Here is a 15,852-nt window from a genome sequence, read left to right on the forward strand (position 1 = left end):
CTGATTTGTCAAAAAATGTGATGTTATTTATAGCTGAACAATTATTATCACACGATTATGAAGTTTTAGCAAATTATTATGCCGCCCCGTATATCACTCTATTATTTAAAAATTATTTAGGTACTAAAAACTTATAAAACTCATTAATTTGAACAAAATGAAAAAAAATAGTACTAGTAATTAATCTTTCCTTTCCTAATACTGAGTCTCACTTTTAAAGATACAATACAAAATGAGATGAAAAATTGAGTAGATAATGAGTCATACTTTTATATATTAATTTTATAATAAAATATGAGTGAGAATGAATTAGAATTAGTGGAACGTGTAATCTAATACTAAAAGTAATAAAATTGAAGTGAGATAATTAATATAGGACAAAATGAAAAATTGAACCACATATTGGGTTGAATGGAGTAGGAACATTACCCTCCGTCCCATAAAAATAAGCAATTCAAGGTGGTTAGCACATATTTTAATGCATAATTATTAAAATATGTAATGAATGATAAAGTAATGATAAATTAAAAGAAAATTAAAAAATTATTGTTATAATGCATATAGACTATTTCTATGAATACAGGCAAAAAAAAAAATAGTACTAGTATAACCTATTTCTATGGAGCTAGTAGTAACATTTTGTAGAAAAGCATTTCAGCGTTAAATTTCACCCACTAATTTTCTCATCACATAAAAAAAAGAAAGAAAGGAAAGTAACATAAAAAGGGAAATATACGATTTGGGAAGAACTTCAATCCCTAATTAGGAATTTAGGAGTGTTTATCTGTAGTTCGATTATGGCAGCAATGAGAGCGGCACCTACCGCGGTGATGCTTGCTCGATCAATCTTCCGGCCTCCGCTTCATGCGCAAGTCTCAGCTCGTTTTTTTCGCGCCTCGCCATCGGCCGGTGGCTTCACCTTGCTGCGGTGGCGAGCGCCGACTGGTTACTGCGCCGTGAGGTGCAGTTCTTCGAAATCCGGCGGCCAGGATAAGAAGTCGCCTGCGCGGCTAGTGGAGGTTCAGCGACTTTTGGACGAAGCAGAGGAACGGTATAAAGCTGCCGGAGGTGGCGCCGAGCCCATTCCTCAAATAACTCTAGGTATAGTTTTCAGATACGTACGCTTTGATGATTTGTTTTCTCCCTTGTTTATTTTTCCTTTTGGGGTTTGTTTTTGTTTGCACTAAGTTTTCATATCAGAATGATTAATGAATTAATCGTGCAAAGTCGATTTATAAGGTTGTGTTGTGTGGTTTACTCGGAAATTTGATTTCTGGTGCATCGTGCATATTTAATACAACAAAGATTTTACAATACAACAATGATTTTATGGTAATTGCCTTGTTGAAAAACGGGATACGGCTAAGCTGAAACAAATTGGCTGAACTATTTGTAGTGATGATTAAAAGGCAGCTTGATAAACTGCAGATGAAATCCCTTCTAATTATACATCGCGTAATGGAATGGGAAGAAATTGTTCAGTTTATGCCAACAAACTCTCTCTCACTCATTCATCTTCATTTTTTGCGGAACTCTTGGAAACCTGCACAAAATCCAAGTCCCCACGCGATGTACGCACAACTCATGCTTGTGTTCTCAAATCCCAGTTCAGTGATGAAGTTTTCATCAACAACAGGCTCATTGATGTTTACGGGAAATGTGGCTGTCTCAAGTATGCCCAAAAACTGTTTGGTAATATGCCAACAAGAAATGCCTTTAGTTATAACTCGATCATAGGTGCATTAGTGGCATCAGGTTCAGTTGTTGAGGCTGAAAGAGTTTTTACTGCAATGCCTGAACCGGATCAGTGTTCATGGAACTTAATGATCTCTGGTTTTGCTCAGTACGAGGTGTTTGATAGGTCGGTGGAGCATTTTGCAAAAATGCACGATGAGAACTTTGTATTGAATGAGTACAGCTATGGTAGCGCGCTTAGTGCTTGTGCCGGGCTGAGGGATGTTGTAGTGGGTACACAAATTCATGGCTCTCTGGCTAAGTCAAGGTTTTTGTCTGATGTTTATATGGGGTCTGCACTCGTTGATATGTATGCTAAGTGTGGGGATGTGGATTGTGCTGAAAAGGCTTTTCTTGGAATAGGGGAGCGGAATATTGTGTCTTGGAATAGTATGATTACTTGCTATGAACAAAATGGGCCAGCGAATAAAGCACTTGAGGTTTTTCATAAGATGATGGAATGTGGAGTTCAGCCGGATGAGATGACTCTAGCGAGCGTTGTTAGTGCATGTGCAAGCCTCTCTGCTCTTAAAGAGGGCCTGGAAATTCATGCACGAGTGGTGAAATATGATAAGTTATGCAATGATCTTGTGATATCCAATGCATTAGTTGATATGTATGCCAAATGTAGAAAGATAAAGGAAGCACGGTGGATTTTTGATCGGATGCCGATAAGAAATGTGGTATCCGAGACATCAATAATTAGTGGTTATGCCAAAGCTGCTAGTGTTGAAGCTGCAAGAAGTGTGTTTTCCAAGATGATGGAAAGGAATGTTGTGTCATGGAATGCACTTATTGCTGGGTACACACAAAATGGGGACAATGAAGAGGCGTTGCGTTTGTTTCTTCTCTTGAAAAGGGAAGCTATGTGGCCTACACACTATACATTTGGAAACCTACTGAATGCTTGTGCAAATCTTGCTGACTTAAAGCTTGGTAGACAATCTCATAGCCATGTCCTGAAGCAGGGACTCCGATTCCAACATGGCCCGGAATCGGATGTTTTCGTTGGTAATTCTCTGATCGACATGTATATGAAATGTGGGTCGGTTGAAGATGGGAGCAAAGTGTTTGACACCATGATTGAAAGAGACGTTGTTTCATTCAATGCCATGATTGTTGGATTTGCACAAAACGGACAAGGGGGGGAAGCCCTTGAGTTGTTTAGGAAAATGCTGGAGTTTGGAGAAAACCCAGATGATTTGACCATGATAGGGGTTCTCTGTGCCTGTAGTCATGCAGGATTAGTTGAAGAAGGGCGTCGCTACTTTGACTCAATGAGGAAGGAGTACAGTCTAGAACCTAAGAAGGACCATTACACATGTATGGTTGATTTACTAGGTCGAGCTGGTATGCTCATCGAGGCTAAGAACTTGATACTCTCTATGCCAATCCCTCCTGACGTCGTTGTGTGGGGATCTTTGCTTGCAGCTTGCAAAGTTCACCACAACGTTGAGTTGGGAAATTTTGTTGCTGAAAAACTTATAGAGATTGATCCCCAAAATTCTGGGCCTTACGTTCTGCTCTCGAACATGTATGCTGAGGCTGGGAAATGGAGAGATGTGACGAGGGTTCGGAAGCTGATGAGACGGCATGGTGTCGTCAAACAGCCCGGATGTAGCTGGATTGAGATTGGGAGCCATGTGCATGTTTTCATGGCCAAAGATAGTAGACATTCACAAAAGAGGGAAATATATTCATTATTGAGAATTCTTGCTAAGATGATGAAGATGAGAGGATATGCTCCTAATGTTACTGATTTTTTATGGTGATAAGGAAACAGAATAAAGCAAGTAGAGTTTGTTTTATGATAGACATATTTATCAATTGAATTATTGTTAAAATTTATGTGTTACCAGATTTGTACTAGGAAAAGAGTTATGATAGAGTAGAATGTCTGAATATTGGCACATTTTCAACACTGTTCTTTTCTGTATGCAGATCATGTTTCTGTAAGCTATGCCAGGAGTAGTGGGCCTGGAGGGCAAAATGTCAACAAAGGTGTGTGGTGCCTCATTTTATCGTATTTGGTTGGCCGCATTGCTAAGTAGGTTTGTATGTCTGCAGTAAACACGAAGGTGGATATGCGTTTTAATGTAAAAAAGGCACATTGGTTGAGTGAATGGGTGAGGGAGAGGATAATGCAAATGGTGAGGTGTTACTTTCTAAGTTCCTATTTACCATATTACTATTTGATTTTGAAAAGCATGTGTGTTACTTGCCCCTCATGTTCTATTCCATCAAATCCTTGGCACCCTTTCATATGTGTTGTACACTGTCTCAGACTCTTAGTTTCTTATTTTGAGCTCACCCTTGGCACTATCACCATAAAGTTTTTTATGACTGTTGTTTTCTTTATTATAGATGCATGTACTGATTGCAAATGAAAGTCGTGGTGGAATTATGAGTCTGTCCCATCAAATATCTGGTTTACGATTCGAGTTTTATGCAACATGCGTCAATTTCTTTCAGCCTTGGGCACCGTCCTATATTTAGTTAGATGAAGTCACAGAACAAGATGTTTCTTTCTATCCTAAGCAGAAAAGCTGTTAGTTGTCAAACATAAGATAGTGTATATCCTTTTCATCTTATTACTTCATCAAATTGAGAAGGCTTCTAGTTTGTCTCACATTGGAAATGCATGTTGCCATCATCTGCAATATCTGATCTTTCCTTTTAAATCTCAATTTTGTTTGTGTTTTACGCCATCATTAATCAAGTTCAACCAAATTTCTCTATGTTACAATATGGTTTTACCTTTTCTTTTGCCACCTATATACTGCTGCATTGTGATTCTATCCAGCATCTCATAAGCAGCAGAAACCCATGGACCTGTCTATCAAATCTCAAATCCACCACATTTTACATGTAATGTTATTTAGCTTACAACAAGCAGAGCACATCCTTCTAATCATCTCTTGGTTCATATTTTGTTTTAGAGACAATAATCTTTTTTAATCTTAACTTATATTGGTGGCAGGAGAAGAACCGGATCAACAAGGACGGGGAGATTGTTATTTCGTCAACAAAGACTAGAACTCAAAAGTAAAACTCGATTGCTACACCTTTTTCTGTACCAAGGAACAAGAACAATTGTTTACATGGTATTCTGTTTGTTTATAGGGGCAACATTGAAGATGCATTGTCAAAACTACAGGTGATTAATTATGAAAAGATATTTTGTGTTGGGGTATGGGATTTGTGGGGAAACTGGAAAGTTAATTAGTTGTGGATGGAATGGATGCAGGCTATTATCGATGCTGCTTCATATGTTCCCCCACCTCCTTCACAAGAGACTGTAAAAAAGATAGCGAAACTGTGAGCAACTCTTGCTGCTTAATTTCAACAAAATGCAATATCATGTTAACTAAGTGTTTCTTTTTTACTCCATAGGTCTGCTATTGGGGAGCAGAAACGACTCGACACCAAGAAATCCCACTCGCAAAAGAAAGCTCTACGAAGAAGCCGAGACAGTTGGGACTAATGAATCGGATCTGTGATTGTTACAAAGCACTAAGCAGTTTATCTATTTTGTGGAGTACTACTAAATATCTTAAATGGCCTTCCAATATACAGTTTCATAGTTTAATCTAATATCAATTTGCTACTTGGCTGCATTTGGCACCTTATTTTTACTCAATTCAGCCCCCCCCCCCCTTCTCTCTCTCTGTCTTCAGGCTAAAGCAGATCCACTAGTGGTGGATTCTGTAAAGAGTCAACTCTTCTTTCTTATATACAAATTGTACAGTTATACAAAAGCTAAGAAAAGGCCAAAAAAGAAAAAAAGGTGCAGTTAAGGTAACATTGATTGCTACTGAAAGTTCATCTCCTAAAAACCATCTCTTCTCCTGATCGGGTGTCAATGTGTTTGATCCACCTGCTCCGGCCAGTGACCACGGCGGGACCAGAGGCGGCGCCGACATGTGCGATGTGTAATCCATTCCCCACCGGCAAGAACACCGAGCGCACGATCCTCAACTTCCCCTGCCGCCACCTGAAATCGTCGGAGCTAACGTTCTTACACACCACAACCGCCCCTCTCCGCCCCAACCTGGCTGCCCTCAGAATCCTGGCGAGATCATTCCGTCGCCAGTCCACCAAAAGGAAATCGATCCCTTCGAGCCCTTCCATGGCCTCCTCCGGGCGCCCCACCACCACCTCCGCTGCACGGCCGGACTCCCTCATTGCCTTCACGTACTCCGTCCTCGACTCCTCGTCCGCCACCACGCATACATGCCTCCCCCCGCTGTGCCGCGCCGCCACCGCCAGGCCGACGCTCGCCGCGATTGCCCCGCCCCGCCGCCACGTCTCCACCACCACCTGCGCGTTCCACCCCGCCGCCATCGCCGAAACCAGCTCCGCCGCACTTGATTCGTTGAAGATCTCGCACTGCATGCAATAAAGAAATTCGATTAATAAGCCAAGAAAATATTTATCTTGATCCTTTTGGGTTTTGATTTATACAGATTTGACGGTGTCGATGAGAGCTTTCGACGCCGTCTCCGGTGACCAAATGAGCTTCATTCTTGAAGAACTTTTTTGGTAGGTGTTCAACTTTGCCTATCAAAGGAGAAATGTATATTGAGTTGTGTTACTGCTGGTGATGTGAGAGAATTAGGTTTTATAATGGGAGTTGATGAGAATTTGCATTATTTACCAAAAATCTAACGTGGAGAAATGGGATTTCAATAATAATCTGCTTCTGCACTTATCCTCTTCTGTCTTTGATCGCTTATCATCCCCATTTCTTATATACTAATGCAAATATGCAAAATTTAGCAAGTCAATGGAATACTTAGATGGATTTGGGTGGCTTACCAAATTAATAGTATTATTTTTAGTATATAATTAGTGGCAATAGTTATGATTAAAACTCACAATTCTTATTCTAAAAAGTCAGCTTTAATTGAATATACGTAATACAGTATTTTTTTTAAATCTTTTTTACTCCATGATTTTGACAAGAAAAAGTGAGTATTCTAAATTGTGTGGTTAAATGGAAAGTCATAATTATTTTAAGAAGGGATTGAAAGTAGCAAAATTTTTGTTGGGCAGTAAGTGTTATTCATTTTTTAGAAATTAATAGTACCATTTTATAAAACATTGGTAGGCCTTCTGAAATTATATATCTCTGACATCGGGGTAGATGTATACTAATATTACAAGAAAGTATATAGTACTACTTTTCACTTAATTTGAACAAATTGTATCCATACTTTTGAGTAGATTTCTTAAGTGAGGTGTATATATAAGAATATATGAATTTTCTTATCACTATTACTATAATATTGTTGTTACTTATTATTATTGGGAATCTGGGATATATAAAGTATTGACCAAGGGAAGTAAGGGAAGGGAAGTAAACCTCTGTAGTCATTTTCATATTGGCTCAAAGTTGACAAATTGAATACTAATTCGTTCTTGGATGCATATAGTTGTACCTCTTAGCTGTTTTTGGAGTGACAAATTAAACCTTTTTTCACATAAATTCTTGTAACTTTCTATCACAGAATATGTAAATGGCGGTTTGGCCGGTTTCAATTATCTTAACTATTGCAGAGTGGTAGGCGATGATATGTATCATAACTCAATTGATCAAATGTTTCCACTTTAATTTATTAAGGAGTTGTGAATTGCCCTGAGTTCGTGTATAGGAGGTGCGAGTCTTAATTAACTCAGAAAATAAAATACTTATTCCAATTGGAATGTTTTGATTTTATCTGAGTGTATTCACGTAATTTTGAGGTTTGGGAAAAATTTTGCCTTTCGATAACCACCACTTGCGTCTTGGATTGATTAAATGATCGTTTTTTAATCGGAAAATAATTCTTTGGTTTTTTTCTACCCCGTATGAGAATTCTCCTAGTGCTCGTCACCCTTTTTATAGGAAATGAATAAGCTATTTTACAAATATTTTATTCAACAAAATTTATTTGATAACCTTATATACAACTTTGAAAATTTGTTGAAATTTCTGTTACATCAAGTGATGCTGTGAATTGAAATAAGAACATTAGCATCAGGTTACCAAGTTTGTGATTAAAATGTGATAATAGTGGAAATAATGAGTAGTCAATTGACTAATAGTACTAGCTTAGTGGATTACACCTAGTAGAAAATTGAGAACATGTAGTGAAGATAGTGGTAAATAAAAAAACAAGAATGATAATAATTTATAAGTGAATTGGTAGTAGTATAATACAGGAGTGACATCGAGCGTTAGTTTAATTAACTTTAGGCAGTAGAGAGAGTGGATGTGATTTTATTTTATTTCCTATTTAATTATCTGGTTAAATTTTCTTTGTTTTCTCTGTAATATAACTGATAAGAAATGCTACGTCAGTATGAAGTATAAAATGAGTCCATCTTTGATTTATCATATTATAGTACCCCATTTCATTTATCAATGAGATAATTCCAAACAACCCTATATTATTCTCTATCTTAAGGAACAAAACAAAACAGTAGTTCAAGGCACAAAAGATCAAATATAAGTTCTAGCATTTCCTAAATAGGGAGTACTACAGGAACCTTATAGAAAATCTAATCAAAATTATTTGTTTTATATTTCAACTGGACATTTCCTAGTTTATTAATGGGCAAATTACCAAAAGTCATGAACTTTTATAATAGTTTGGTTTTTCTTGTAAATTTTAAATGTCGCATAAAAAGTCACAAATTTTATCGGATTGTGTAAATTTCACATTCGACCCCGACCCGATAGATTTTCGACACAAACTTATCCTACGTGGCGCGCCGGAGGCGTGACTTGGCAAATGACAAATTTAGGGTTCAATTGTGGAATTAATGCTACTTTTATGCTGAATTCGATTTGTGGAATTCAATATGTATGTTTATGTCGATTTATATGCTGAATTCAATTTGTATGTTTTTATTTGTTCTACTTGTATTCTTGTGATAAGTTCGAGGTCAGAGATTGCAAAAATAAAAGAAAACAATCAGAATTAGTGGAGTTTTCAAGTCACGCTTCCTGCGCGCTACGTAGGTAAGTTCGTGTTGGAAATCTATCGGGTTGGCTCGGATGGAAAATTTACATAATCAACTAAAATTCATGACTTTTCATTCAACATTTAAAATAAAAAAAAAACTAAATTATTTTGAAAATTTATGAATTTATATGCAATTGGCCCTTTATTAATCTACTACCTCTTTAATTTGGCAGTGTTCTAACCGTACATGTAGATATAATTATTTATAAACTCTTAACCATTCAACAATCTAATACTTTATTATTCCTTTGTTTATTAAGGCGTCGCTTTAATCGGTGCCGTTTATCTTTTTTATTCAATCCAATTATTATTTGTTTTAAAGAATTTCGCGGTGAATTATCCTACGATTGTAGATGATAGGCAGCTACATATAACTAATTATGTTGAAAACGTCAATAAATCTATAGTGTCCTGTAGACTGTAGTATACTATATTATGACTAAGTATTTTTACTACAAAAACTGATTAAACTAGAAATTGTATTGCATGAGATGATTTGTAATACACTTGATCATCCTATTTATAATGCTAGAGAAATAAATACTTCTATGTACTATACACTTGGAATTATAATAGAATTGATGTTATATTCCTTAAACATGTAAGATGTCTCTTTCCAATAGTCTTGATACTCCAACTTTATTATTTCCAACACTCCTTGAGACCCCAACTCATTATTTCCAACAGTCCCCATCAAGTTAAGTAACAGGGTTTCCGATACTTAACTTGCTAAGAGCTTCTGAAAAATCCTTTGCTCCAACTGCTTTTGTCAGAATATCTGCAAGTTGTTCTTTTTGAAAGGATATGGGCTAGATTAGATTAATATGGATTAAATAATTATAGTTGGGCTACAATTATAATAGTCCATAAGCCCAACAATCATGGAACCCTAGTGACTCACCATCTATATAATGGTCATTTATTCTCCATTGTGGAAGATGAGAAATATCGTAACATTAGAGAGAAAATACGTAAAGCTTTGTAGAGAATTCCTAGCTTTCTCTATAGAGCGATTGTACCGAGGAATTGTTCCTGCATCGGATCAGAATACACGTGGACCTCGATAGTAGTGGATTCAACTTGCAGGACACAATCGTAGAAGAAAACAACGCAACAAGTAAGATTTAGTTCCGTTGTGTATTACGTGCTCAACTTGCAATATGATTATGAATCTAGATCTGTTATTCTTGTCTGCAATTTCCGCTGCGCTCATTAGATGAATACAAGAATTTCTAACAGTGGTATCAGAGCCCGGGGCTCGATTCATAATTTGTTTTGTAATTTAATTATATGTGGCGATTTTGGAAATCAAAATTTTATAGTTTAACAGTTTCGCCCAAAACTGAAATTAGATTTTAAAGATTGGAAATTAGATTTCAATCTTTCACTTTTGAGCTGCGCCTTTTGCCCCTTTTGCTATTGATGAGAGTGTATAGAATAGAAACCATTGGTGGGAGGTATGATGTGTACTATATATAGTAGTTTATCGTATTTCCGGCATCTATTTTCAAAGGGTTTCAAGTTTATGAAAATCGACTACCTGCATCCATAAACAAAAATCTGCGACACTGCTCTGTCCCGGCGGATAACAACAAACAGAGATCATAATTCTGGAGATCCGCTGTGGAGCAGTGGGTACTTGAAGGACAACTGGACCGACACGGACAAGCCGTCGACGAAATTCGGGAGCAATATAAAGAATTTAAGGGAGCAGCCGGCGGCGGTGGGGAGGAAGTATTTCTACCGGGTTGAAAACACAGTGACCGGGCAGATAACCCGATCCTGTGCGTGAAGGCGGTTACGGATCGGATCCCGAAAAGGCATAGGGTTGGGCGGTGATTGGATTTGTTTTTGTGGATTAATTAATTGTTTAATTAATTCAATCTTAAAGGTTAATCATTGTGATTAATATTAAATATATTATTAATATTAATTTAGAATTAATATTAAATATGTGATTATGTTAATTTAGAATTAATATAATTAAGTCCACATTTAATTAGAGAATAAAACTTGATTTTATTTGTTGAGCATTATTTGATATCTTATGTGATAAGCATGCTATTTGATTTTATGCTTATTTATTTAACTATAGTAGTTAGAGACCGTTTTATTGTCTGGGTAGTAGTTAGAGACCGTTTTATTGTCTGGGTAGGCGGCGCCCAGTATGTGTAGTCCGTGTTATACTATGTCTGGGTAGGCGGCGCCCAATAATTGTTTGAAATTTAATATTGGATATTATATTCACATAACTAGTATCACACTTTTCCCCACAAAATATAAGTCTTGTTTTGAAACAAACGCGTCGTCCATCACAATTGTTTGATGTTCCTAGTTCGACCACGAGTTTTACGCCCTCGCGTTTACTCTAAATCTACAAGGTTTAGGCTCATTCATAGATGCATGGTTGGCATCGTGTGATGGGGTTGACTTGCTTAAATTATTTTGAGTAGCCCTCGCAACCAGAATAATTTATGGACGTATATTAATTAGATTAATAAACCAAGAATTGTAAAATTGTTGTTACAATTGGCTTGGAGGCCTACCTGGTGATATTATTGTAGTCATCAGCCCTCGCAGAGGCTGCAATAATATAGACTTGGATCTTGGACCACTAAAATTTATATTAGATATAAATTCGTATTTTATGTTTGGGGGACATAATATATGTTAAAATTAGTGGGAGCTAATCAATACAATAAACCCTTGTTTGATTAGTGATGCGATTGTGATCTTTGTATGCTTTTCTAATTTGCTTTTCGTTTTATTTTCTGTTCAGATAATATGTCAAACTTATCTTATGAGTGTATGATGGAAACAAACAAATTGACTAGGTCAAATTTCACGGAGTGGCAGAGAGACTGCCCAAAACTCAAGGCACAAGGTGCAATGAGTGGGAGCTCAGCTATATTTGTCATTGAGATAAATATGTCTATGAATAACTCACAATCCTGGGTATTGGATACCGCTTGTGGTTCACACATTTGTAATAATGTGCAAGGTTTAATTGACAGCAGGAAAGTGAGGCCTGGGGAAGTAGACCTACGTGTTGGAAATGGAGCAAAAGTTGCTGCCGAACGCGTGGGAACTTATAGATTAGATCTTCCCTCAGGACATAGACTAGATTTACATAATTGTTATTTCGTTCCAGTTATTTCAAAGAATATTATTTCCATTCCGATGTTGGACATCGCAGGTTTTTCCTTCCATTTTGCAAACAGCAGGTGCTCGTTTTCTAATAATGGATTGTTTTATGGAAATGCCTCTTTAGAGAATGGATTATATATGCTTGAATGCAAACGGGATATTCTCAATGTGCAAAATAAAAGACTTAAGCTATGTAATACGGATAATGCTACTTATCTTTGGCATTGTAGACTTGGTCATATCAATGAGAAAAGGATAGCGAGATTGAGAAAGTTAGACTATCTAAATTCATTTGATTTTGAATCATATGGTGCTTGTGAATTCTGTCTCAAAGGAAAGATGACTAATAAGCCACTTTCTGGGAAAGGGGTGCGTGCTAATGATGTGCTAGAGTTGATCCACACAGATGTGTGCGGACCGTTTCCAACTCAAGCAAAAGGTGGTTATTCGTACTTCATTACTTTCACTGATGATTTGACAAGGTATGGATATGTGTATCTTATGAAACACAAATCTGAGGCCTTTGAGAAATTTATAGAGTTTAAGTGTGAAGTTGAGAAACAACTTGGGAAAAGTATAAAAACTCTTCGATCAGATCGAGGAGGGGAATACTTGAGCCGAGAATTTCTTGATTACTTGAAATCGCATGGAATTCAGTCGGACTGGACACCTCCTGGTACACCACAAATGAATGGAGTATCTGAAAGGAGAAACCGAACATTATTAGATATGGTTCGATCCATGATGAGTTTAGCTAGTCTTCCTCTATTTCTCTGGGGTCATGCTTTATTGACTGCTATTTACATTCTGAATAGAGTTCCATCTAAATCAGTTGAGAAAACACCATATGAGTTATGGTATGACAAAAAGCCTTGTCTTAACTATATGCGGACCTGGGGTTGTCCAGCTTTTGTTAAGAAACAAATGACTGATAAGTTGGAATCTAAAAGTGAGAAGTGTTACTTTGTGGGATATCCTAAACAAACTAGGGGATACGATTTCTACTGTCCTGAAAATCGCAAGGTGATAACATCAAGGAATGTGACGTTTCTTGAAGACAGTTATGTCTGCAAGGAACAAGGTCAAAATACAGTAGATCTTGAAGAAATTCAAGAACCACAAGTTAACAATGAGGATAATGTATTGTCAAATGGTTTGAACAATAGCTCAGTGGGAGTTTTTGATGATCTATTGGGAGGGGAAAATACTATTAGAGGAGACCTTAGAGGGACTCTCGAAGAACCTCCTCAAGACAATGAGATGCATCAAATACAAGATGATACAATAGTTGCATCACCTCTACCTCAAGAAGATCATAGTGATATTCCTGGGCCTACTCACAATCAGAATGAACAGCCCGAGCCAGAAGAAAACCAACTCAATAGGCCTAGAAGGATTCGTCGTGCACCTGAGAGACTGAATCTAATGGTTGAGAACCAAGATGATGAAGTTGATTTAGATGATGATGAGCCTAAGACCTATACCGAGGCGGTGTCGGACACCGATCGAGAGAAGTGGCTTGAAGCCTTGATATCTGAAATGGACTCGATGTACTTCAACTTAGTCTGGGAACTAGTTGACTTGCCAGATGGGGTTTACCCCATATGTTGCAAATGGATCTTCAAAAAGAAGAGAGATGCAGATGGCAAAGTACAAACCTACAAGGCTAGGTTAGTGGCAAAGGGTTATAGTCAGCGCGAAGGCATTGACTATGATGAAACCTTTTCGCCAGTTGCTAAGATCAAGTCCATTAGGATATTACTTGCAATTGCTGCATACTACAATTTCGACATTTGGCAAATGGATGTCAAAACCGCATTTCTCAATGGAGAATTAGAAGGCGATGTCTATATGACACAACCAGAAGGTTTTGTATCGAAAGAAAGGCCGAATGCAGTGTGCAAGCTAAAGAAGTCCATCTATGGACTTAAGCAAGCTTCGAGGAGTTGGAATATTTGTTTTGACAGAACAATCAAATCGTTTGGTTTCGTCAGAAGCAAAGAGGATCCATGTGTTTATAGTAAACGTGAAAATGGAAACGTCGTATACCTTATCATATATGTTGATGACATCTTGATTATGGGAAGCGATCGTTCCATGATGCAATCCGTGAAAGAATGGTTGTCTAGTTCCTTTATGATGAAGGATCTGGGTGATGCTTCCTACATCCTTGGAATCAAGATCTATCGAGATAGACCGAATAGGATGTTGGGATTATCACAATCCACTTACATAGACAAGTTGCTAAGGCGCTTCTCAATGGAGAATTCTAAGAAAGGTTTTCTTCCTATGGGACATGGCATTGTATTGTCAAAGAAGGATTGTCCTTCTAATGACAAAGAAAAGGACAACATGAAAAGGATCCCGTATGCTTCGGCGATAGGATCTATTATGTATGCCATGATTTCTACTAGGCCAGATGTGGCCTATGCGCTTAGCATGACAGGCAGATTCCAGCAAAATCCCGGTGAGGAACATTGGAAAACTGTTAAGACTATTCTTAAGTACCTTAGAAGGACTAAAGAATATTTCTTAGTCTATGGTGGACAACCAGAGTTATCAGTTACTGGGTACACTGATGCTAGTTTCCAAACAGACCATGACGACTATAAGTCTCAGTCTGGATATGTTTTTGTCCTCAATGGTGGAGCAGTGAGTTGGAATAGTTCCAAACAAGGTACAACTGCCGATTCCACCACCGAAGCCGAGTATATTGCTGCATCTGAAGCTGCCAAAGAAGCTGTTGCTTTGTTAGAGTTCGTTAAAGAACTGGGTGTCATTCCGAGTGCCAATAGTGCAATACCTTTGTATTGTGACAACACTGGTGCTGTTGCGCAAGCAAAAGAACCCAGAGCTACGAACAGGAACAAGCATGTTCCCAGAAGATATCATCTGATCAGAGAAATAATTGAAAGAGGCGACATAAAATTAGAAAGAGTACCCACTGATGATAACTTGGCTGATCCTTTCACCAAACCGTTATGTATAGCAAAACACAACAAGCACTTTGAGAGCTTAGGTGTTATGCATGTTGGTAGATGGCTTTGAATCAGTGGGAGTTACAGTTTTATATGTCTTAGAAACATTTTGTGTTGAGACAATATTACTTGATCACATTATATGAAAATTTTATTTCATATGGGTTTTGTGCACTTATTGGAATAATTGTTTTAAATGTTTGATTTTATTCTAAATATTTGTTCCCTTGAATTATGACTGTTGTTAATGGTGTGAGACATTAATGATATAGTATAATTCTAAAATAGCCCTAACCAATGATCATCAAGAATGGGATATTGGTGATATGTTATAGGTTAGCATGGGGTTTGCATCACATTCTTCGAGAATGTAGTTGTTCTCACAACTATGAGATATTAGATACTCGTGATGGACACATGGTATACTTTGGAGAGTATTGGTATACCCTACTATTAAACTGTTTTGTTGAGTGTCTACAGTTTATTAGTACATGAAGTATGTAATAGTCCTTGGATCTGAGGTCATTACACATTTTGTTTGTTGAGTGATGTGCTTTGACCTTGTACAACGCTTTGCCTCCCCTCGGAGGATTAAGACACGGACTTGTGTTGGGTACAGCATAAGATAAATGGAAATGGTAGTTGAGCCAAGAATGAGATTCATTCCTCGATTAGAATTTCGAGAGAACACTCAAATTCTCTATATTACTTGACCATTAAGTCATTGGCCAATGCAAAGATATATTCAATTAAAGTAATTGAATATGATCGAATGGGTCATTTAATAAAGATGAGATAAAGTGATTGAGCTATTTGGATGACACAAGACAAATCTTAGGCTCAATCGGGTGGTTCGTGAATGAAAGGATATTACTATAAACTTTGTGTAAAGGCTTGTTTACCGAATTCACGTAAACGTCCGTCATATATCGAGCTACGCTGCCAACGCAGTCTAGGAGTTTTGTGCAGACTTCGATTAGATC

General features: G+C 37.4%; 2 protein-coding genes across 5 annotated transcripts; one reads left to right on the forward strand and one right to left on the reverse strand.

Annotated features, from left to right (window-relative positions):
• The first annotated feature begins 647 nt into the window (after positions 1 to 647).
• LOC121800160 (pentatricopeptide repeat-containing protein At2g13600-like) lies at positions 648 to 5,351 on the forward strand. Of its 4 annotated transcripts, none has more exons than XM_042199751.1 (7): positions 648 to 1,101; positions 1,429 to 3,084; positions 3,166 to 3,523; positions 3,676 to 3,735; positions 4,715 to 4,779; positions 4,858 to 4,891; positions 4,982 to 5,019. In XM_042199751.1, exons 1-3 carry the CDS (start codon positions 798 to 800, stop codon positions 3,504 to 3,506), a joined length of 2,301 nt encoding a protein of 766 aa, XP_042055685.1. In that variant the 5' UTR covers positions 648 to 797; the 3' UTR covers positions 3,507 to 3,523; positions 3,676 to 3,735; positions 4,715 to 4,779; positions 4,858 to 4,891; positions 4,982 to 5,019. The 4 variants fall into 4 exon arrangements, with proteins under 4 accessions (XP_042055685.1, XP_042055683.1, XP_042055684.1 ...); XM_042199752.1 differs by lacking the exons at positions 1,429 to 3,084; positions 3,166 to 3,523 and adding exons at positions 3,802 to 3,884; positions 5,128 to 5,351 and having other exon boundaries at positions 667 to 1,101; positions 4,982 to 5,052; XM_042199749.1 differs by having other exon boundaries at positions 1,429 to 3,523.
• An 86-nt stretch (positions 5,352 to 5,437) lies between these two features.
• On the reverse strand, positions 5,438 to 6,434 carry LOC121800161. Its single transcript, XM_042199754.1, has 3 exons — positions 6,392 to 6,434; positions 6,199 to 6,294; positions 5,438 to 6,123 (listed from the first exon to the last, which is right to left on the reverse strand). The coding sequence occupies exons 2-3, from the start codon at positions 6,256 to 6,258 to the stop codon at positions 5,557 to 5,559; spliced, it is 627 nt and encodes a 208-aa protein (XP_042055688.1). The 5' UTR covers positions 6,259 to 6,294; positions 6,392 to 6,434; the 3' UTR covers positions 5,438 to 5,556.
• Between the last annotated feature and the right edge of the window lie 9,418 nt (positions 6,435 to 15,852).

Source organism: Salvia splendens, chromosome 4 (genome assembly GCF_004379255.2).
Source record: "Salvia splendens isolate huo1 chromosome 4, SspV2, whole genome shotgun sequence".
In the NCBI taxonomy this organism is placed as follows: Eukaryota; Viridiplantae; Streptophyta; class Magnoliopsida; order Lamiales; family Lamiaceae; genus Salvia; species Salvia splendens.